The sequence below is a fragment of the Musca domestica genome, unplaced genomic scaffold (assembly GCF_030504385.1).
Source record: "Musca domestica strain aabys unplaced genomic scaffold, Musca_domestica.polishedcontigs.V.1.1 11, whole genome shotgun sequence".
NCBI classification, from domain to species: Eukaryota; Metazoa; Arthropoda; class Insecta; order Diptera; family Muscidae; genus Musca; species Musca domestica.
In genome coordinates, this window is record NW_026712133.1 from 13,135,069 (window position 1) to 13,159,570 (window position 24,502).

The following is a 24,502-nucleotide window of genomic DNA, read 5'->3' on the forward strand; positions in this document are numbered from 1 at the left end:
AGTTGTTATACCCTCCACCGTTCTACGGAGGGTATATTAGCTTAGTCGTTCCGTTTTTAACTCCCCGAAATATTCAAGATAGACCCTACAAAGCGTAAAGTGAATCAGCGTAAAACTAAGCGATGTCCGTCTGTCTGGATGTGTGTCGAATGAATTGAGATAGAAAGCTAAAATTTTGCATAAATGCAAATTTTCCCAGCAGGCAGATTAAGTTTGTAAATGAGCCATGTCGGTCCACGGATAGCCCCCATATAAAGATACCTCTCGATATTCATGATTTTAGCGACATTATTTACCGGAATTATTTCACATTTCGTATTTGAAGTTCGTAATGGATACTACAGGCTATGAAAAAAAAGTTTGTAGCTCCCGATATTCGGTATTTGGATGATTTCAGCAACTTTATTCTCCGGAATCGTTTCAAATTTCGTATTTTAAATTTCAAATTTTCGTAGTCGAACTTCGTAATGCGTACTACAATCTATGATAAAAAATGTCGTATGCAGGTCCATGCCTATATAGCCCCTATATAAACCTTATATAACAGTATCTCCCGATATTCGGTTTTTCATGATTTTAGCGACATTTAGCGACTGAAATTGTTTCAAAACTCGTATTTAAAGTTCCTAATGGATACTACAGCCTATGGCAACATTTCGTATGCAGGTCCACGTCTTCGTAGTCCCAATATAACCGGTTTCATTTAAGTGGTAGTTATCGGATTTTTTTGAAATTTTCAAGTTCCTTCCAAATGGTGGAGGGAAAAGTTCGGCCCAGTCGAACGTACTTGTTTTTTTTTCTTGTTGAAATTAATTAGGCTACATCGAAAATTCTATTTGAGTCATATCAATCAATCAACTCCATAGTAGTTTAAAAATTTAGGCTTAAAAACAAATAAAGCTCTGCATTTGCCATGAAAACAAATCACAGTTATACATGAACACAATGAAACAACAAAAACAAATATTGTGGTATAGCATTTTTAGTATTATTATTCTTTTCGTATTTAAATTATATGATTTTATTTTCCAATATCAAATATAGTTTTAAATATTTATTATTATTATTTTCTTTTCTTCAATTTCAAATTAAAGCTAAATTAGGATGTAAGTATTTAGTTGTGTATAAGTGTGTGGTTTATAAATGTAATTAAAAACAAACTTTCATATCTAAGCTCTTAACACAATAATATTTCATTGAAAATTATGATTTTGTGAATTATATAAATTTTATTTAGGATTAACTTAATATTGTTGTGATTGGTTTTGATTATTTGATTAGCAAAGAAACAAGACACATGGACAAAAATTATTATCAAATTAGACTAAAAGCTAGAGTAGATGTAATCACGCCCAAAACACGCAAAGAATCAAAAAACGTAACATAACAAATAAGTTTATAACAAAACAAGCGTCTCAAGTTCTTTATCTTCGTCTTTTTGTTTTCTACATCGAAATAAAACAATAATGAAAAAAAAAAAAAAAAATAAAAAATATATTATTTTAAAAAATGCCATATTTGCGGTGTGGAAATACACAAAAAGATTTGCAAACCATGGAATATTTGGCTGCATCTTTGATTAAACACAGGGGCTGAAATGCAGTTTGTTGATGCCAAACTTAATTTTGTTTATGAAGTCTTCAAACAAAAACATGCCTATTTTAGAAAAAAAAGTGTTTGATTTGATGTACGAAGCATTAAATATCATATATAATTTTAAAGTGACGAAAATATTTTTTCTATTCCATTTCAGCCCCTTGTGCTAACAAATAATTAAACGAAAAATTCGATTTTCGTTTCTCGGGTAAATTAAAAATGTTTATATTGCAATATTTTATCATCAAACCACATTGCCTTACAAAAACGAGAAAAAAATATTACAATTGTAATTTCATTTGTTAAATAATATAGATGTGTATTTTGTTTTAGTTAAATATTTTACATTTAATTAATTCATTAATAATAATATTAATAATATAATTATCATATTTATATTAATATTAATTATAATATATAATAAAAAAACATTGTTAGCTACTAATATTTGTATTTAAATGTAAATTTATCTTAATAATTGTTTAGTTGTAATTTTAATTTAAATTAATTATAATTATGAATATTAAATTAATTATGATTTTACTTTTATTTTCGCATTTCCCTTTTGTTTTCTTTTTAGTTTTGTAGTTTAAGTTCAGTTTCACTTCTGTGTTTTGTTTTTTACGTTTCTCTTTTTTTTCAATTTACACACTAGGAGTTTTTCTCACAGTCATCGGGTTTGTGCTTCATACGGAAATTACTTAATAGATCGGCGCAATTATTCACCATCATCATATAGTCGCCATTTTCTAAATTTGCCTGCTCTGTGCTAGAGTACGCATGATTTGGTTGTTGATTTTTATCATTTCTGAAAGAAGGCGAAAAAGAAAATCAATATTAAATAACAACATTGGACATATATACCAAATACTTACTTATTTTGTGTTATATTTGTTAACATATTTTGTGTCATAATCACAGCATTCTCCAATTCTTTCAGCATTAAAGAATCCTCACAATTTCTGAGATTTGCATGCAATTGTAAAACGGTTTGTGTTGTTGTATATAGTTTGTTAATAACATTATGAACTTGAGATTTTGCTGAAAAATATAAAAATTAATGAAAATCAATATTTTCTCTAAATTAAACACAACTTACGATCTCCATTGCTGTCTAAATCGGCAAATTCGACAGCTTCTAAAACTCCTCGAGTCTTAACCACATTTGGACTGTTAATAACTTTATTTTTGTGATCAAAAGCTAAATTACGAGGACGTGGTGGCACAATTGGTTTTGCATTGGAAGAACTGCCCTGGGTTTCTTCAGAGCTGGAATCATCTTGGGGTGGTGCTGTTGAGAGAAATATTAATGTTTTGATTAAAAGTGAAATATAAGAGATATAAAAGATAAAGTGAAGTTTAAAAAATTGATATATGATAATTAACTGTTTATTTTAAGAACGATAAACATATTTTGGGATAACAGCGTGAAAAAGAAGCGCTGTTGTTTTTACAAAAATCAAGTAAGGAGCTAAATACTTCCTCGAAAAGAGTCCAAGGTTAAATAATAAAAAGGATGGACACGCAACTTTTATTCATTAAGGCCCATAATGTTTTAGTCGTTAACAAAATTATGCTTTAATTATCAAAATGCGAATATTTGAAAACTCAGCTGAAGAAGTGTATTACAAAGGAAGAAATTATTTGTTGAATGGGCCGAAGTGAAGGAAATGTAAAACGTAGGGGTGAATTGCTGCATTTCGAGAAATAAGAGTCCTTTGTCAATAGCATATTTGTGCGAAAAAATTAATAGCTCATGCCATGACATAGCCAATAGTCCAACACTCGTACATAATTGATGGTGTCCTTTTAATTGAGATATGTAAAAGAAATAGTGTTTAACAACAGTACGATAAATTAAGGGAATAGCAATATAGCAAACTACATTGAATCTCAATGTTTTTCAAAGTAGTTGCAAATGTGAGCCATTAGATAAGGGTAAGTCATAGGAAAGATATTTATCGTTCACATACTTAATTACAACTTAGAAACTATGTATTGTTATATCGAAAACTGAAGCAATTACCATTTTTGTGATAAGAAAATGATTCAAATACCATCCAAGCCTCCACAAACAAATATAAGAGCATACATTACTAAAGTAAAAGAGCATAAGTTACAAAAGTTATTGACTGTGAAAATTCTAACTCGAAAATGCCGTTATGGCACTTTCTAGATTTGGAGTTTCTGTAACCTGTCCGGCGCTGGTGTAACAGGGCCAGTGACTATATATGAACTTAAAGCTATCAAGTCAAGTGCCATTGAATCGAGAGTTACTCTTGACTGGAAGAAAGTCCTCCTCGAAACAAGTGGGCTCATTAAGCTTTGTTTGGTTCCAGGACATAGCAATAGAGTAGGGAATGAAGTGGCTCAAGGCGGATCCTAGTCGATTGATACACCGATTGATGAGACTGTTAAACAATCAATAAGATATTACGATAGTTGCTTCAAAAAATCTCTCATTGCAATCAATTGCAACGTGCCAGTTTTTGTCTATATCGACTACTTCTTATATTTTATATGAGATATGTGAATTGGAAAATGTAGAAATATGCGTGAGATAACAGATATAGCGGACCGAAGTATTCCATTTCATACTTCATCTAATACAGATAAAATATAGGTATGTGAAAAATTTGAAGAAAAGCGAACATTAACATCCAATTTTATGCGAAATCATAAATTTCGTTAAAATACATATTCATATCAGATTTCTGGTTAAGAGAAATATTTAGATATGGCAAGTCGTAAAGAATCGCCTACTTGTTTCCCAAGTCATGACAGATATATTGGAAATTGTGACCCTTTGTGGGTGAGTTACCAGAAGGTGTAGATATATGTCATCTTTACAACAGATCTTGTGTTAGGAAAAATATTTGTGTGTGTGAAATTTGAAGAGAATTGGATGTTTAATTCGCTCACTTTTAACGTTTTGTTTTTAAAAATCTTGAACCCTATGTGGGGGACGTACCCGTAGAAATGGTCCGATCTCTACCAACTTTAAAGTTTAAACAGATCTTGTGTTGATGGAAATATTGAGATTTGCCAAGTCTGAATGGGATCGGTTGTTAATATTGCGTTTTATAAGCTTCATGATTACTAAAAATGTTGATCCTTTGTGGCGAAGGTATCAAATGAGTGAACCGATATATCCCATTTTCACACCAGAGTTAATAAAAATATTGTGATGTGTGTAATTTGAAGATAATCGGACACTTACAACACATTTTATAAGAGTTATCATTATTCAAATTGTTGGCCCTTTGTGGGAGAGGTACTTGATGGAGTGGATCGATATGGCCCATCTCCGAACTCGATTTAAATTTGACAATAATATTACGTTGTACCAAGTTTGGAACAAATGGGATACTCCTTTCGAGAGTTATCGTGCACACCACCCAGACGAACATCGTTAGATCGATTCCAAATAGCCTAAAACGGATGGGGTCTAAAACCGTTATTTCGATGAGGCACGTTTTGGCCGTATCAAATTATATATACGCTCTCTAGCCATATGGCTAGTGGGTATAAAAAATGTTTGTCCTCATCTTCTTCCTCGATTTCCATGTCCAAATTGTTCGCAGAAACGCCTGTGTTCTGATGAAACACCCGATCGTTTTCCAATATTTTTTGTTTTTATTTATAAACATATGTAAGTATGCTAAATATCCAGTAGCAATAGTGAAGATACTACGTTAAAGGTTAGGTTAAAACACCAAAGATTTAGTGAGGATATCATATCAAAAGTTGGATGACAATGATGAGTGAAGATATCATGCAAAAATTTGGGTGACAATGCAATGCCAAAGGTCAGGTTTAATATACAAAAATGATTTGGATCTTTTGTTGCTACCTCTTGCAAAAGGAAGGTCTGCAAGTTCCAAATATCAAGTGTACCGATATTTAAACACTGAAACAAGTCTCAATTAACTACATCACCGTTAGAGAAAACTATGACACCATTTTGTGTTGTTTTAACTGCTAGTTTCAATACAGGACCTCCTAGACTCTTTACCCGGCGAGATGGGTGGTCTGGTTGGAGTATGGTAACTCCCACATGTTAAGATTATCCTACCCTATTGCGCCCTAACTTGTCTATAAATTAATGATATATAAAATACTTACCATTATTAAAACTTGTTTGTAGGTTACCCTTGCGACGGTTATTGTTGCCATTCGTATTTTTGGAATTATACGAACGATTGGCAGCTAAAAACATAAAACATGTTGTTTAAAATTTCTTTCTTGCGGATTACATACAAAAAAACTTACCCGTGGGTCCATTTGTTCGGCTTTGTCCACTTGAACCTGATCGACCCCGGCTGTTACTTTCAGTTTCTGAATCGCTCTACAAAAATATAAAATTGAGAATTAAAAATGAACGAATTATAATTTATTTCGACATACCTGATTGAGTACACCCATTGAAGCATTTGCACTTAAATTAGTGGAAGAACCTTTTATTTGCAGACTATTACGTTTACTGGCTGAACGGGTGGCAGAGCTGTTGCGGTGAGCAGCACCCGTTTTTTGGGAAGAACTGGTTGATTTGCCTGCTGAAAACAGTAACATTAATTATGTTATGTTGTTATAAATAGCAAACTGTTAGAATAAACAAACCTTTACCCATATTGCCCATGTGTAAATCACTAAGGGAACATGCCCTTCGGATGGAGGACGACGAATCATCGACTGGCATGGGATTCAAATTCTTGGGATTGCCTGCAAATGAAAAATTGTTAAAAGAAAATGCAAAATAAATTCTTGTACAACTAATTCAAAATTATACTTTATGATGGATGAAAAACTAAGGAAAAATGTTTATGTATGACTTCAACTAAAAAAAAGAGTGATTATATGACTTCATTGTAAAACATGGAAAAACAATACCAACAAAAAGGTGGTGCTCAAAGGAAATTCCAATGATAATAACAACAAAAATCAATGGTGCCAAAATCACAGCAATACGAACGGGAAAGAGGCAAACCTTCGAGCAATTTCTCTACATTTTCCATAGAGGCTTTTTCACTTTCATCCTCTTTCTCATCCTCGTTGTCGACATCTGAATCGGCCTTCACCTCCCTGGCCAATTCCACTTCAACACCATCACAATCAAGTTGGACACGTTGCTGTTGTTCCATTAGTTTCTTATTCAGTGCATAGGTTTCAGTGCTTTCTAAAACGTCCGGCAGACTCACATTCCTTTTGATGTGACGCGCATAGGCGCATAAATCGGCATCTGAATTATCTGCCAAAATACGTCTCTGTTCATTTTCAATATCCTTTTCGATACCTTTGGCTAGCATGTCAAAATTCATGGTTAGTGATTTAACATAACCCCTTTGTTTGGTGTTGCATTCGAAGGGTCGCATTCGTGATTCAGTGGCCAAACGTATTTGCTCGAATTTCCGCTCCTCCATGGCTATCAATTTTTCAATAATATCAATTTTCTTGGCAATATTTTTGCATTGGTTGCTGGTAGAGGCGTCTGTGGGACTGTGGGGATTTTGAGTAATTTCAGTATTGGCCAAGTTTTTCTTATGTTTCGAGTCTCTTTTTTCTCGTTCATGTTTGATTTCATCCACGACCTGCTGGAGGCCTGGTTTTGTGTACAATTTCAGGCTATCCATGGTCATGTTGTCATGCTCATCATTGCCATTCTCTGATATAAACATTTCGAATGTCTTCTCCCCATAGTCTGTGGGCAGACTTGATCCTGCCGAGGGTGACACATTGAGATTAATATCATTCAGAGGGCATGTGGTGGTGGTACTTCCACATCCATTACCATTGTTCCTTTTATTGCTTGGAGTATATTTGATTTGCGACACGGTGTTGAAACGCACCGAAATCTTTGGTCTCTCCTTCTGGCGCATTGATGTGGCCCGCCGTGTGGGAGAGTTGTCAAATTTGGAAACCTTTTTCAAACAACTCTGACCAGCCAAAGCTCCCGAACTTACCGACGGCCTCATATTGCTACCTTGTTTCTTCTTTGCCTGTAGCTCTGCCTGTTTCTCTCTTTCGAACTTTTGCAAATTCCTTTCGAATTTCCTAACCACACTGGCCGTACGGGAGTTGCATTTCAACACATCGGCGTTTACCTCAAAGGAACATGACTTTTTGAGCGGTTCTTTGACCTGAAGCTTCGTGGCGGATTCCACCGTAGAAGTTAGGGTCGATTTGAGATTTTCCGGCTTAACAGGAACGGGTGGCTTTTGTTTGACTGGTTTCTTTTGAAATAGTTTCTCATTGTAGGCCTTTTCCGTTTGTATGGGATTTGTGTTTCTCTGCCAACGTGTTTGGGCAAAGTCCGAGCTAATGCTCTTGCTTACGCCCGAAGAATACTGTTGATTTTTACACTTTAATGTGGGTATATCGTCTGAAACCTTGGATGAAGAAGAAAATGATTGTTGTTGCGGATTTCGCTGAACCAATGAGGACGGCTCAGCTAATTTAGGATATGTTTTTGAGGTTGATATAGGTTTTGGTGGTACATTTTTCCTGTCATTTGTTGTTTGTATTTTCTCCAGATTATAGCTAGAAACATCGAAACTTTCATAGGGTGAGACATTTGATGGTGCGGTTGCATGTAGGTGACGCTGCTGCATGTAATAATCAAAGCTGCCATAGGCATTGGGACTGGAGCCATATGACTTGGAAACCATTTGGGCTGCTGCTATAGTTGATGTGGGACCATGAATAATGAAATTGCGTAAGCCCGGATGTTTGGGTACGACCTGCTGCTGCTCTAGGGGAGCACTTTTACAATCACTTTCATCTGATAGAATACTTTCCATGCTATTACAATAGCTGCCGTCATCGAGGAATTCTTCGGATAACAATGATTCTTGACTTCTGTCGGTGGCAAAATGATTATTTGAGGTTAAGAAGAATGAAGCACTGGAATGGCGTTGAGTTTCCAAAAATCTGGCCTCCTCCAAACGCCTTGCTTCGGCCATCTGTTCAGGGTTGTCTTGCAAAATGTCCGACAGTGATACCTTGCGTTCGCATTGATAAATTTCCTGATAGACATAAAATTCGGAGAATGAGTGTTTGGGAGCCAGCGGCACATATGGCTGTCTAACCATACGAGGACTTGTGGAGCCCTCAGGTGAAAATCCAAAATCATTTTTCCTGCCCATAGGCAAATAGCCACGATGTGCAGCAAGATTTTCAGGAACTGATTTGGAAGCAACTATCTGAGAGTGTCGAGTGCCTGAAACCGGATCATACACATCGACACCTATATCATCAAGATCACCATATTTCCTGGTAATTTCCTCTATCATCTTTTCAGTATCAGCCTGGATCATGTCCAGTATTGTGCGAGCATCATCAGCATAGACTGAATGACGTTTGGGTTCCGTAATGATAATCGATTTGTTATCCGAAGACCATTCAACTTCCTCATGGACGGGTGAGACGGGGCATGATTTGTAATGTTTCAATATGCTGGGTGTGCGTCGTGTATTGCCATTGGGATTGCGCTTTACACGAACCTGACCACTGGCCGGTAATGTGGAACTAGAAAATGTTTTATTCTGTTGCTGTGCCGTCGGCAGTTTTTGTTGCTGCTGCACTTGCACTTTTTGTGTGGTGGGCCCCATAAAAGGTACCCCCGGTGGGGGATGTATCTGATGAACACCTACATGATGTGGATAGGGTGGGTATTGCTGTTGCACCTGACGCATTGCTTGACAATTTTGTTGGAGCACTGATTTCGGAGCAGCGCAATTGAAGAAATGCTGTTGTGGAGGCATCAACTGTATGGGTGAATAATTCGTTGGTGGCGTGGATGGTGGCTGCAGCCGAGGTGATCTCTCACCACTGCCCACCACATCATTAGATTGGCTAACAAACTGTGTGTGGGGTTTATTTTCGTTATTATGTGTGGGATCAAAAGCTTTATATTAGTAATCAATCGAAATCATCAAGCATACAATAATATATTAGCAAAAAAGAATTACATTACATAGAGGGTTGGTTTTTGTTACAATTACAAGGATGGCATGTTTTTAAGATACAAAAAGAGATTGAGATATTTGGAGACAAAAAAGAGAGACACAAACGAGTGGAAAATGAGTTTTAAAATATATTATTAGCTTAATATATGTTAAAACGGTTACGCTTAAACAATTTGTCTATTATAAATGCGAAAGTACTTCCTAAGAAATGATATCAAACAACTTCTTTTGAAATAGTTCTTTTTATTTTAAATAAGGTCGGAATTTTATCCATTTTCTGTAGTTAATTGCCTACAAAATTGATTGTTGCTCTTGCGTAGGTTACAGTCCATGAATTAGTTTAGTGAGTTTTCCCAAGGTCTTCTAAATGAGAAACATTAATATAAAATACTTATGAGCTTTTTAGATCAGCTCATAGTTTTTTTATGTTAAGGTAGAAGACCTTGGGAAAATTCACCAGCCTTTTGTTTAAACATTCAATAAGATCCGGATTCTTTCAAAGGCATAACGTAACAGCACGTTAAATTTAATTTATAGTTGCCTTATTCTTTACATCTGCTTTCTAAAATTATCCCCTCTTCAATTCTTTCCATTGCTATGGATTTGTTGGAAATGCCCTGTTGTTACAATCTATTTCAATTGTTTATATATTTCACTATGTATATCTCTGATATAAGCATAATAATAATTATTTTAACATTCCACAGTGTTTCGCGCCTAAAAGTATGCTCCATAGTTTGCACTTTCCTAACGATCGCCTCCTGTACAAAACTGTGTATATGATACAAAGAACGTTAAATCATTTTGCGCGTTTTCTAAAATTATATTGATTACTCCATGGCAATTGTGCGAGTTTTTCAAGATTCTATCTCAAGCCGATTCGTATGGAAATTAATGAAGATTTAGTCAAGACGATGGATAACTGTCTTACTCTTCAATAAATATGAAGATACTTTTGATCATTTTATTAACTTAACATATTGTATAAGTTTCTTTGAAAGCGATAGAAAACTGGTTTCTTTCAATAAATGTTTATAGATGCCCCCTAAATTTTAAATCCTGATTTTTAATTCCAATTTGAAATCCATAAAATTTAAGCAAAGAACAGTGTTGATATCATTTCAATTAGGCAAATAAATTTCTATCTTTAAAACCTCTTTGTAATTCTAACTTACCCGTCTTAGCATAACGATTTGCTGCCGATAAGCCAGAACGTGAACCATCCAAATTTCCAGCTAAACTTAAATCTGAGATACTATGACTACCACGCAGTGACCGATAGCCAACCTGAAATATTAGGTGAAACGAGGTTAATATTAAACTACCGAAAATTAAGTTAACAATTATTAGTAATGATGAAGCACAAAGGTACAAGCGTTATACTTGTGACATAGATTACAATTAGTTTGAATTTTTCTTTTCATTTTTTTTGGTTTGTGTTAAAAAGTTAAAAGCATTCCCTTTGTAGAGGAGGTTGTCTCAATGACCTCTTGTGGTGTGTTTTTTACTGTTGCTTAAATTTGTTTTTGTTATGATGCTATTTTTAGTAATTTTTTTTTTTTAATTAAGTTATGGCAAAGCTAAGTACAAAGCATTGGTTTATTTTTAGTAGCAGCTTCTCAGTTAGAGCATGTTTGCGCCTGGCTTTCGTCTATTTAAACCCCCTCTCCTATAAAACACTGGTAGTTTAAAGTGAAAGCCATACAACTGGTTATTTGGAAGCTGCATCATCACTGAACATAATGTTGGGTATGAGAAAGCATGTGCTGTCAATAGTAGTGTAAATGTACAACAAGCATCGGTGGTTCAGTGGTAGAATGCTCGCCTGCCACGCGGGCGGCCCGGGTTCGATTCCCGGCCGATGCAACTTGTTTTTTCATCTTTTATATTTTAAAATTATTTATCTAAAAATAATATTTGTTTGGAATTTAGTCTATACTAAACATAGCTGTATTGAAATAAAAATTAGCATGAGTTTGTATGTAAGTTCCATAGGTTTTGTGTAAAGTTTAAAATATTTTAAATTTTATACAATAACAAGTAAGGGTTGATGGCAACATACTTTAGTTATTTGTTTGTTTGTTTAATTTATTTAAAAATTAATATAATTTAGATTAGATAACAAGTACATATATGTACATATCTCAGTCTGATGTCGGACAGTGTACAGTGTTTTTCGACGTCTAAAGGGTTTACTATAATTATGTTTTATGTATTTTTTGAAATTTCTAACAGTTACCGAACAGAAAAAAAAGAAAAATATGTGACTTGCAAATTATATGTTTTCATATTCTAAATTATAATTTTAAGACCAGTGTCATAGGTTTTCCTAAGTACTTTTGTTAAAGGTATTTATGAAAATGTTACCAATTAATATATTATTATAATATATAAAAAATAATCAACACGAACTTGAGATTTCCCAGAATGTCATTTAAAGTTTTTATTGGAACAGAAGTACGAATTATATTGTAGAGGTCTTACTAAGTGTTTGTAGTGTAGCAAAACAAGTTCTTTATCATCTGTTTCTAATTAAGTGCCGCTAAATATCTACTTATATTGCCACCTTAATCAAACGATTAGGAAAGCGCTAAATCGTTATACAGATCAAACAAGTGAAACCCCGATATCCGCACAAAAAACAAGAGACTTATAACCAAAAATATAGAAAAACGAGTAAAAAAACATTAAGTTCGACCTGACCGAACTTTTAATACCCTCCACCCACCTTTGGGTAAAGGAAACATGTTTATATAAAATTATCTGAATTCAAGCGTGTTTCACTTTAAACTTCATATATAAGTAAGACCATTTGGATAATGCAGTTAAACTTATCAAAAAAAAACATTAAGTGGCTGAGGCCGTTATGTGGGGGCCATACAAAAACGGGAACCTATACAGGAAATTTTATACTTTAAAGAATGTTATCTACCAAATCTTCTTAATTATCCAATTTGAAACAATTTGGTGGGAAAATGACTAGGATTATCAAAATACCGAATATCGGTTATATGTGCGTGATAGGAAAATGTGGACCTATACGTACAATGTTTCGCCACACGAGCTAGAACCCATTAGACAAATACGCGAAAAAAGGTGGCAAAAATTCAACAAAAATGGCTGGACGAAAGGGGATGCAACATCTCCAAAAGAATTTGGCCCACACTCCCGTAGAAGAGAACAAAGTCGCTGGGGCCAGTGTTGCAAGGTGAGGGCAATAACCTCGAAATGGGGCAGCGATGACATTGATTACTGTAGAATATGTTAGGACGAAGAAGAAATTGAGGTGATCGAACATCTGATCTGTCATTGTCCACTACTCATTAACGTGAGACACAGGTTGGTGGGGAACGAGTGTCACATGATTTGTCTTCGTTCTCTAACACTGACCCTACAGTAAATCTTCAATTAACCAGAATATTTAAGTGGCTAAAGACGATACGGCAAAGACCTCTAGTCGTGGATCACCCTCATAGTTATATTTTAAAACCTCTAATACCTTACTTTTTCCCCCTATTCTTCTTTTTTCCAATTTCCTATTAGGATGAACACAATGGACCAGCAGGTCTCCGAGTGGAGCGGTTACCAAAAAGGCAACCGCGTGTCCTAACCTAGGGATATTATAAACTGAATAACAAAGTTAATATACCCTCCTTTCCAAGGTGAAAGGTATAATTATGGTAAAACTACAAAATATTTCAAAGAACTCCCTTCTTGCATGACGCTATTTTAACAACGAACTTTTCTTTACAAAAATAAAATCAAATTGTATTGCGGATTCAACAAACAAAATTTGTATACAGCTTTAATTTTCAATTGTCTTTAGCTATAATAGTTCAATCCAAAAATTTAAAATATTATATTTCTTTTGCTATAAAATAAATATTAAGAATACAAATAAATTCATTCTTTTTTTAAATTAAAATATGATTATTGTGTTGGGTAATATTCTGGTTTTATAATCAATGATTTTGATGTTGTATTTTAACAATTTCAACAAAGAGTGGTCATTGTAATTAGTCTAACTAAGCGCTTGATTAGTTTTGCTATGCTAAAATGTTTGTTTGGTTAAAAGTCGGCCCGCAATTGACTTCATTCAATTAGGTGAGGTAAACCTTTTATATGTTGACTTTGATTTATTTTAATGATTAAAAATTAATGATTTATTTGATGTTGCAACTAGTTTTATTTTATGAAGCTGAAATCTGCAGATGGAATTAGAATTTGGAAAAATAACTAATAGAAATGCAAATATGTATATTTGCTACTTTACCGAAACAGTAGTGCTCACCTCTGGTATGGCAGTTAACTTTTTAACACCATTTTTGCGTGCACCCTATACACATACGATTATACATATATATAAAGTGTGTATGTCATGAACCAAATAAAAAAAATATATATGGAGATAAAAGTATTCAAAAAAATAAAAAAGGGAAAATCAAAACAAAACAAAAATAAAAAATGACCAACTATTAAATATTTCAAAAACTTACATTATCTAATTTTTGCTTAGCTTCATTTATGACTTTCAACAGTTCCTCCTTCTTTGTACTGGTGTACGATTTGGTTATGGTAGGCGGGGCGGAAACACCAGGTTTACCGTTTTCGGTATTATGTTTGGCACTTATGCTGCGACGATCTGCAACAAAAATCACAACACCAATAAACATTTTGGTTAATTCGTTTCTTGTAATAAACAAATTGTCTTCTATAACATAAAAAGGACAAAACAAAAAACATAAATCTTACTAGTACTGCCTCTTTCGAGCAAATTACCAGGTCCGTCGGGTAAAGCTGCTTGAAGAAAACTGGACGATGCTTGGGGTATACTTTCGGAACTACCACCCAATGTTGAGGCCAAAGAGCGATCAGCATTTTCGGCACTGGGTGTTGATCCTTCATCTTCGGTATCAGAGGTGCCGGTACCGGTGCCTGTACTGGCCGTGTGTGAACCATTGCCGCTAAGGGTGAGGCCAGCCTTCTCAAATTTTTGACGACGTACCGACTTTCGTAGTTCTTCTTCATTCATGGCATTGACCTTAAAATCTCTGAAGGTAAACAATAAAAAACCGTTAAGTATAAATCCAAAATACATAAGTATCCTTTCTTACGTTGGTGTACTGGGTGATATGTTGTTATAGAACATGCCATGATCCGAGCTCGTTCTCTCACCATCCGATATATCCTCAATGTCACCGTCATGGTCATTGTTGGATATAGTGTCAAATCGCAAACCCGGTTTGCGTTCAACGGATAATGTGCCGGATGTTGACGATGCTCCGACTCGGCTTGGCCCTGCTCCCGGCACAGAAATGGTGGGTACTGTACCAGCATTATTGCTACCGATAAATTTCAATTCCCTTCGGGTTTCCATGCCGGAATCAATGGACGAATCTTCACTCAAATATGTTTGATTGTACATAATGTCCTTAGACGAAGCACTGTTGTAGTCCGATGTCTGAGTATTGCCAAAGCCAGGGTGATGCATGGCCGGTGCAATGCCAGATGTAGTTGACACACTACCCAAAGGACTTTCTGAATTTGATCGTATATCAGTTAAGGTATCGGCATCAATTTGTCCACGCTGGGCCCAGCGATTTCGTGGTCTAGGCGCCACACCACCCACCTGACTTGGTGATGAACTCAAATTGTTCATAGATGTTGGATTAGCAGCTGAGGGTATATTCATTGCCGATGACTCAGGTTCATTGGCCAGAGCTGATACTCCAGCCTTTCTCTTGGCCCATTGTGGCAATTGTCCCACATCGGAAAGTTTATAGCCTGGCGTTAAGGGTACCTCACCCTGCAATATATTCGGAGACATAGCAAATTTATGATCATCGTGCAGATCAGGGGTGGGTGATTCTACAATAATTCCTTCGGGAGCAATTAAAGCTTGTGAAATTGATCTGGGTATGGGTGCATGGCCTGATCGCAATCGTTGCTGCGATAGTCTGGCCTGCATTGTTACAATCATATCATGTGGAACTTGCCAAATGAAGATACAACCATCACCACTGGCCGATATTAGGTGGCGACAATCGTTGGTGAATTTCAAACCAGTTACCAATTCACTGTGACCGTACATGCGGGCCATACATTCATTCGAATAATAATCATAAACGGCCAAAGTTTTATCCGTACACGATGTGGCCACGTAAATACCACTGGGGTCCAGACTAAGTTTAATAAGACTACCCTCATCGGAATGTGAACCCTTGAAGGTTTTCGTATGCTTGGAATTCTGTGTGCCGTACACGCGTATATTACGATCCTGGCAGGCGGTGAGTATGTGTTTGGCATTCGAGTCCACTTCCATGTCGTAGAGAGTTGTCTTGCCCGATGTGTGAGTACCACGTAAGAATATATTGCCCTAAAAGAAAGTATTCCATCATTACAGAGTTTATTATAAAGGTTTGCGATCAATCTCACCTGAAAGGTTCTAAACATTATCGATTTGTCAGCACCACATGATATCATCTGGAAATTAAGACCAGCTCCCACAAATTTGATCGAAGTTATGGACGACGAATGGTCGTCCAAGGTTTGCAGCAGCTTATAGTCTTGGGCCACATCAAAAACGTGTATCAGACGATCACGACTTGCACTGGCCAATAGCTTGCGATCGATTTTCTCATTGGAATACTCTAAACACAAGACCTCCGATTCATGAGCCTCTATTGCGGTTATCAGTTTTAAATTATTTAAATTATAAATGCGTATATTGCCACTACGGTCACCACTGGCTAAATGCTCTAGTTCTGGACTTATTTTAATACAACGAACGCCATTGCGTCCATCGTAATTGGAATTGCTGGACGCGCCGCCCTTGTCACCGACAATCTCCAAATCTTTTATGTAATTCAGATCATCGTCGATGTATACGACCTTAAGCAGCTCCTTGGAGTAGATATTTTTGCGATAGATTTCATTATTGGCACAACCCTCCAGACCCCAGACACGTATGGTGTCATCGGAAGAACAGGTAACAAATGAATCTTCGGGCAGAGTGTGGGAGAGTTCACGTTCCATGTTATATGGCACAGTTTCAACACCCCAAATACAGGTGGAGTGATAGAGGAAGGAATGTGATTTGCCCACACGTTTTATATCTCGCATGTCCCAAATGTAGAGGGAATGGTCATTGTAGATGCAGGTTACCTATGGAAAATACAAAAACAATTAGTTATAAGGTCCACTTGGGATCTCTCTGTGTGCAACTTACCTTTGATCTTTGCTCATCATATGCCATGGCAATACAATCTGGATATTTGGCCTGCGGTGGTACTGTCATTATATGATTGATATGTATACCCTGAGCTACATCCACACCCAAATAGTGGGTTCTTGGCAAAGTGGTTACATATTCCAATGTACTGGCATTGAATATTCGGATAATCGCCTCAGCACATCCAACCAAAATGAATTGGCCGGTCACACTGATGCAATTGGCATTGGTGGTGCGACACTGTACCCATTTCTCGAGCAGACGCCTCGAACTGAACTCCACCAAATGACCCTGTCTTGTGATGGCGTAAGTACTTTCGGCACAGGCGCCCTTGCCACAGGCAACGGCACAAAAATCATTGTCACGCAAATCACCCAATATGGCACTGCGACCCATCAAGGGGACAGGGTCCTTGTATTTGCGTCCACCCTCCAAATACCAATATTTGACGTGACGATTACCGACGGTAACAAAGTAACTGCCATCTTCGGCAAAACTCACTGCCGAGACCTTAGAACTAATTTTATTCGAGGCCATTTTGAGATTGGATTTCCAATCGAATACATTGACAATCATGTCATGCTGTGAACCAACCGATACCAAAAATTTACCAGTCGGTGAAAAGGCCTGCAAAAGAAATGTGGATAAGAAGAAGGGTTATAAAAGAATCATAAATGAAGATGCAAAAACTTACCACACAAGTTACGGCATATTTGTGATCGACAAATTCGGCCACCACATTGCCACCGGTACAATGTTCCAAATTACCATTGGGCGCTTCAAGTTCCCATACTTTTATGGCCGGATTCATGCCACATTCTCCGGTGGCCACATAGCGACCACATCGTGAGAATGCCACCGATGTGAATGCTTTGCGGGATGTGTTGACCAAATAGGCCTGTGTCTGTCTTTTGGCATTAAATAAAACAATTGTACAGCTGAAATGAAAAACAAAACCAACAATTTTGGAATTAAAATCGAAGTTGATTATATATTGAAATAAATTAAAAAATGTACTTTCCATTTTATTTATTCAGAAATTCATTAGACGCTTGTATATAAAGAGGACGTATAGGGAAAATAGGTAAGAAATAATCTTGATGTTGCTTTTTCATAACCTGGTATCACCTCCACAAAATCCAAAATTTAAAAAAAATCCCTGATTTTCCCAAACTTTTTTACATCCGACTTTTTTCCGAAGTACGACAATGGTTAACTAGATTTCGTTCAATTTTAGTTTGTCAAACTTTTTCCACGAATTTACTTTTAGAGACTATCGTGGATTTTTTTACAAGTACTTACTGGTCAAGAGCAGAGAGATTTAAAAAAATATTTCTATCTAAATCTATTAGCAAGTGCCCACTACTTCGTCAGCGAAAAGTACACCTTAAAAATTAGGATCGTTCCAACAGTTTGCGTTAGTCTTTTCTGGTACTCAAATTTATTTAGACTTCATACATTGCCTTTTACACCAAATATTATTCAAAATCTTTTATTTTGAAGTTAGTCGAGTAGGATATTTGTAAAACCATTGCATAATGGACTCACATCCAATTTTTCTGGCCAAAACAATTTCAACGTCTCTATTTGCAAACCCTAGAAACATACGCAAATTTTAGAACTTCAGCTTTATGCCTAATACTAAATTTAGAAACATTTAGTACGCATATCCAAAACAATCTACATCTCTTCATCTTTGTCTCCAACAGTGATCCAAAATTAGTACCGTTTATTACCTTTCGAACAAATATGGGACGCATTTCCAAACAACCGCCAAATATCGAACATAGATACCAAAAATGACATCTCAACCACAGACACCAACAATGACGTCGATACCAAATCTCATGATTCGAGCTCTATCCCTTCACCCAATACCAATTTCGGTACTTTTCGTACAATCTAGCACATATTTCCAAAACCAACTCCATATCTCAATCCCAGATACCTGAATATCAAATTTCGGGACTCTAGCTCTATACATTCACTCAATACCCAATATAGTACCACTTAGTATTTTTCGAACAATTATTGTACACATCTCCAATACAACTTTCATATCTTAACAACAGACACTAACAGTGACATCTATAGCAAATTTGAGGATCCCAGCCCTACCCATTCACCCAACACCAAATGTAGTTCAATTTAGTACACGTTTTCAAAACCACCTCAAATCAAAACCTCAGATAATTATCTAAATATCAAATTTCAGAATTTTATCTCTATCCCTTCAACCAAGACCAAATTTAGTACAATTTAGTACTTTTTGTACAATTATAAGACACATTTCCAAAACCACTTCCATATCTAAACCAGAGACAAAGACAGTGAAATCTATATTAAATTTGAGGATAACAGTCCCATACCTTCATCCAATACCATTTAGTAAAATTTAGCACCATTTATTAGTTTTCGAACAACTTAGTACGCATTTACAAAACCAACTCTAGATCTTAATACCAGGTAATAATTTCAACCTAACACCAAATTTCAGATCTCAAACGCAATCTGTTCTCTCAATACCAAATTGTACCAAATATCGTACTATTTAGTACTTTTCGTGCGCATGTAGCATACATTTTCAAAATCACCTCATTATCACAAACGTTCCACCTATAGGGCTGCCATACAAAATTTTAAAATTCCAGCTTCATCCGTTCAGCCTAAATCAAACTATTCGGAATTTAGTACCATTTAGTACACTTAGTACACATACCCAAACCAACTTCATATATTAAATTTACTTTCCAACTTTGAGCCTCATAACAAATTTTAGTTTTTAGCTCTATCTGTACCAATTTAGAATTTTAGTACAATTTTAGAACTTTTGGTAACCTTAAATTTCAAATTTCCAAAAAACTCTTTGGTACATTTTCCTGAACTCCACCAGTGACTCTAAAACCAAATTTCATTCTAACTATTTGTACCCTTTTAGTACGAATTTCCAAAAGCCCGGCCTTATCACACACCTACGTACCAAGACCGAACTTCGTGCAAAATTTCAAGATTCCAAAGAAAAGATTCAAGATTCAGCCGTTTCGTCCGGGCGTTGATTCTCAGTCACTCCGTTATTTCACTACCAGAAAATTGTCACAGACCCGGGATATATATCAATCACGCTTTCAATCTTATTATAGTATATCATTATGATAATCTTGCCTATTTTCCAACTAACCTAACTTATTAGCATTAATTTTTAATAAAAAGTGAAAATTGTCAATTTCCTCCTAATACATATTCATTATCCTCTCGAACGAATAAGGCTACATTAAAACTAATAACGGTGCTGTCCTTGACAACCAAATCTAATCACAAATATTTAAAATGTATCCTTCCTATCTTGAGCGGCAGCAGCAGCAGCAACACCCATTGAAATCACGATGCCAAGAGCATTTGTCAGAGACCATACAATATTTCCTGCCATATTCCAATTACCGGTGATATCTTGGTACACTAACAAAAAGCCATGTTAATGTGCATTCATATGCACACGGAATTCAATTTTTTGACAACGCCACCACCACCGCCACCCGTGGAATGGAAAGGAGAAAACTTTTCACAGCGCAGCATTTCCGTAAATGATGTGTGAAAATGATTTATATGGGAAAGTTATGGAAATATATGAGATATTGCATGATGGTAGGTTGGTTGTAAGTTTTAGGCAACAATTACAACAACGACATCATCATCGTTTTTCTGTCAATGCCAATTTTAGGAAGGGAGACAACTTGACTCTTGGCCTCAGCATCATATTTTCACATGGATTATGGGTCGAATTCATAAACATCCAGCCAACGTGTGTTGAAAATATTATGAAGGATTGAAATGATGTCATGTGGAATATTTTTCCCACTATCCCACCCTCCAACCCGCAGCATGCCAATGAAAAGCCAGAGAATATGTTAACAAAAATAAAATGCTCATACATAAATATTTACAAGGCTTATTAGAGATGCAATTTCGCGTTTGTAACCTGATGTGGAATCAAAAGCTCCTACTGCCAACGCAAACATTATATTTTTTTTTCAAGTGGATGCGAATTGCGGGATGAAGTATGGAACGACGAGTGGCTTTGGATTGGTTGATAATGGTGGCAGCAGCACAGCACATAACCTGCAACAGTATTAGCATTCTTCCTGGTATGACGGAAGAAGATTGGGGCGGTGGTAACATTTTCAAATTGGCTAGGCTAGTGGGCTGTAACAGTGGCATAAATGCATGCACGCCTGCATGCCAGGCTGCCAGCCAGCCAGATTGCATATTTGTTATGTAAGTTTGTACAGAATTAAATTGTGATGTCTAAATTACAAAATCATTTGCATAGAAAATTATTATGGTTGTAATTTTGATTGCTATTAAATTGAGGTTAACATTAAAAAATGGAAGTGAAAATGTGTTTCTTTAAAAAGTTTTATATTTTTCGAAACATACCACAGCGCGTCTGAATGTATAAAATCTCATATCAATCTGCACTATTAATTATAATAATATATAATAATAATAATTTTCTCATATTTTTTCAATTTTGTCACATTTTTGGCATATTTTCATTTTGAATTAAACATTTGGTAATACTTCTACAGCTAACAAAACTAAGTAGTTAGGATATCAGGATATCATATACAGATCGCATTTATGGCCCGATCCTTACCAAATTTTTCATGTGGATAAGATGAGGGTCAGGATAGTTGCCTACTCTTTTTGGAGATGATCGCTATATATTTAGGGGTTGAAATGGACCAAAAAACTGCCAAATTGCCAGCAGGTCGTAATTATCGCCCTATCCTCACGCACATTTGGATGGCCATCCAAAAATATTCAATGTGTGCAATAGTTTGCCAACTTTTGTAGACTAAATACGAAAATGTCTATTCCAGCGACATCTACCAATAAATTGGAAATGAGCAAATTCGTTTAAGTTGCTATTATCCGAAAATTAGAGAACGAAACATGATGGTTTTCTTTTATTATTTGTCACAATATCTTGTGGAGTTCTTTCGAGTATCTCGCCTATATAAACTGTATGGTTTATTATAGTGTTGTAGGGTATTCAACGGTCGGCCCCACTCGACTGTAGCCTTTGCTTACTTTTTTATATTAAATACCATATCAATGACAGGAAAGTTTCCATATCTTTTTTTTATTATCTCACACATAAATATCTGTGATATGTAATCGAAAATATAACAAACTCCAAATACTGAACTAAACAAATCCGTTAGGAAATGAGGCTAATATCACATAGTGAATATCTTGAGGTAGCGTTAAATGGAGCCTATAGAAAAACGCATAGAACTCATCTAAAAGCTAAATGTTAAGCAATTGCGTTGAAAAATGTGGCTAAAATTGTCAAAATATAGAATATCTATACCCATTATATGGGCGGTACAAATTTTGGACCAATTTAGAACTTTTTTTGAGAAGAGATAATCTAACCAATGGGTGCCCGAAACATCATATTACAGCTGACTTGGTTGGGAATTGTGTGTGCAATAAATATTGAATGGTCTCTGACTCTTGGTGTCCTGGTTTCAGGGAGTGTGAGATAGAAAGGACACATTTTAAATATTTGTGTTTAGATTTTGCCATTTTGTCGTTATTGGATTTTAATGTAGGTACCTTCTCGACAAAGAGTACAAACTTCTAAAAATTATAAAAATCATCTATATATATATATAGAAGAGTAGTGAAATAATTAAATCACTGACTGACTGAGAATCTACGAAACGGCTGAAGCTAGAATCTTGAAATTTTGCACGAGGGTCAGTCTTGGTGCGTATGCGTGTATCAAGTACTAAAATGTACTAACAATTTTACACATTGTATTCAACAAACGGAATGAGCTAGAAATCTGAAATGAGAGTCACTAATGGAAAGTGGTATAGATGTACCAAAGGTTTTTGAAAATTCAAACTTTCAGGTTACGAAAAGTTCTGAAATGTTACTAAACTTCTAAAATGGAATTATTTGGTATCATGAGAACAGATAAACCTAAAATCTTAAAATTTGGTATGAGAATCAAGGTTGGAAATCAAATTTGATATATGAAGGAAATCTGTACTAAGTGTGCGAACTGCACTAAATGGTACTACACTTGGAACAATTTGACTTAGGGTGAACAGATGAAGATGAATGAAAATTTTGTATTGGGGTCCCTGTGGGTGGTAGATTTGTGTTCAAGAGATGATTTTGGAAAAGTGTTAAGTGGTACAAAATTTGGTATTGAGTGAAGGGGTAGGACTGCAATTCACAAATTTGATATTGAGGCCTCTGTTGGTATCTGGAATTGAGATATGGAGGTAGTTTTGGAAATGTGTATTATAATTGTACGAAATGTACTGAATTTGGTAGTGGTGGAAGAAATGGAGCTGAAATGCTGAAAATTGATATTGAGGACACTGTTGAATTCCAGGGTTTGCATATGGAGACGTTGAAAAAGTTTAGGTTAGATAAATTGGATGTGGGTCCATTATGCAATGGTTTTACTAATTTCCTCCCCGGTAAATTTAAACATGAAAGCTTTTGAAGACTTTTTTGCGTTAAAGGTAAACATTTTCTTATTTTTCTTTCCGAAAAAGAAAAAAAAAAATAAACAATATATAAAATTTTAAAAGTCTGAAAATTTTGTACGAAGTATGAAGGTTTGATGCAAAAAATTTGCTACACCGAACAAATTGTGCATGTTGAGTACTAAAGAGGGCTAACACGAACTGTTGGAAGGAATCTAGTATTTTAACGTAGACTTTTCGGTGATGAAGTGGCGGGCCCTTGCTAGCATCATATAAAGCATACGAGATCCTAAATTTCGTTTGAACTTCGCTCATCGAAATATTTTTCGAAAAAAAACTTCCGTTTTACTATCACACCAAAAAATCAGACAAGAAATTTCTTTCTGTAGTTGTTGAAGATTGAACTTGTAATATTCTGTTGTCGGGCACACTAACTACAAAAATTGGTAATGTGGAAATTTAACTCTATCTCTCTCTCTCTCTCTCTATCTCTCTCTCGTTCTTTCAAACACCCCCAAATGAGAACGAATGCTCCCGTTGAATCTACCGAGGAAATGATATATATTGAAAGTATGTTTTATTGGGTCAAGGAAGATTCCATGCGGTCCGAAAATGACATATGTTTTTATTATCGTATTACATCTTTTTGTTTTATTTTCGTTATAGAGTATAAAAACTGACTAAGCGATTTAAAAAAAAATCTTTTTAAAAATTGAGTTATGGCGCCCAATTAGACCTCAATGAAATTAGGTGTTGTGGCTCTTCATTATTCATATTGGTATTCCCACTATGTCGAGCAAAAAGTTTCATTAATGATAACGAAGAAAAAAGGTTCATTTTTAAGGAATAACCTATTTTTTCAACCTACTGGTGATACAAAAGATACTACCTTCTTTATATTACTTTGAAAATGATAATTCGTCCTATATGACTCCCAAATTTGTTCATGGTTACTAAAATCAATTATTTAACAAGAGGTTAATCAGCATTCAAATGTTTTTCTTTTTTTGGAAATGCGAAAAAATAAAGGTATTTTATTTGAAGCAAGAGAAAAACTATTTACCCTTCCCTTTATTTTGAGATTCAACAAAAACAATTGCATAAGCCAGCTTCGCAGAGGGCAACTTATGTATTGTGCCACAAGATGTGAAGGAACCTCAAAACTGAAAGTGAATTTAAATAAAGCGGAAACATTTGGT

The 24,502-nt window shown here is 35.5% G+C and overlaps 1 protein-coding gene and 1 non-coding gene across 9 annotated transcripts in view; one reads left to right on the top strand and one right to left on the bottom strand.

Annotated features, from left to right (window-relative positions):
* Positions 1–966: 966 nt before the first annotated feature.
* LOC101892541 (mitogen-activated protein kinase-binding protein 1) overlaps positions 967–24,502 on the bottom strand; it is a 401,509-nt gene continuing 377,973 nt past the window's right edge. For 5 of the 8 annotated variants that reach the window (XM_020039859.2, XM_020039857.2, XM_059131369.1 and 2 more), the window contains 15 exons: positions 17,486–17,729; positions 16,789–17,418; positions 15,996–16,724; positions 14,675–15,936; positions 14,313–14,611; positions 14,057–14,202; positions 13,852–13,896; positions 10,736–10,847; positions 6,217–6,318; positions 6,004–6,152; positions 5,869–5,944; positions 5,722–5,805; positions 2,696–2,887; positions 2,472–2,637; positions 967–2,404 (listed from right to left, as the gene is read on the bottom strand). In XM_020039859.2, coding sequence (XP_019895418.1) covers positions 2,248–2,404; positions 2,472–2,637; positions 2,696–2,887; positions 5,722–5,805; positions 5,869–5,944; positions 6,004–6,152; positions 6,217–6,318; positions 10,736–10,847; positions 13,852–13,896; positions 14,057–14,202; positions 14,313–14,611; positions 14,675–15,936; positions 15,996–16,724; positions 16,789–17,418; positions 17,486–17,729 — 4,393 coding nt within the window. In that variant the 3' untranslated portion in view covers positions 967–2,247. Of the gene's footprint in view, positions 2,405–2,471; positions 2,638–2,695; positions 2,888–5,721; positions 5,806–5,868; positions 5,945–6,003; positions 6,153–6,216; positions 6,319–6,583; positions 9,500–10,735; positions 10,848–13,851; positions 13,897–14,056; positions 14,203–14,312; positions 14,612–14,674; positions 15,937–15,995; positions 16,725–16,788; positions 17,419–17,485; positions 17,730–24,502 lie in introns of all 8 variants that reach the window. The other 3 variants (XM_020039856.2, XM_020039861.2, XM_020039862.2) reach the window with 2 other exon arrangements.
* On the top strand, positions 11,356–11,426 carry TRNAG-GCC (transfer RNA glycine (anticodon GCC)). The gene has a single exon. It is a non-coding gene; the product is annotated as a tRNA-Gly (tRNA).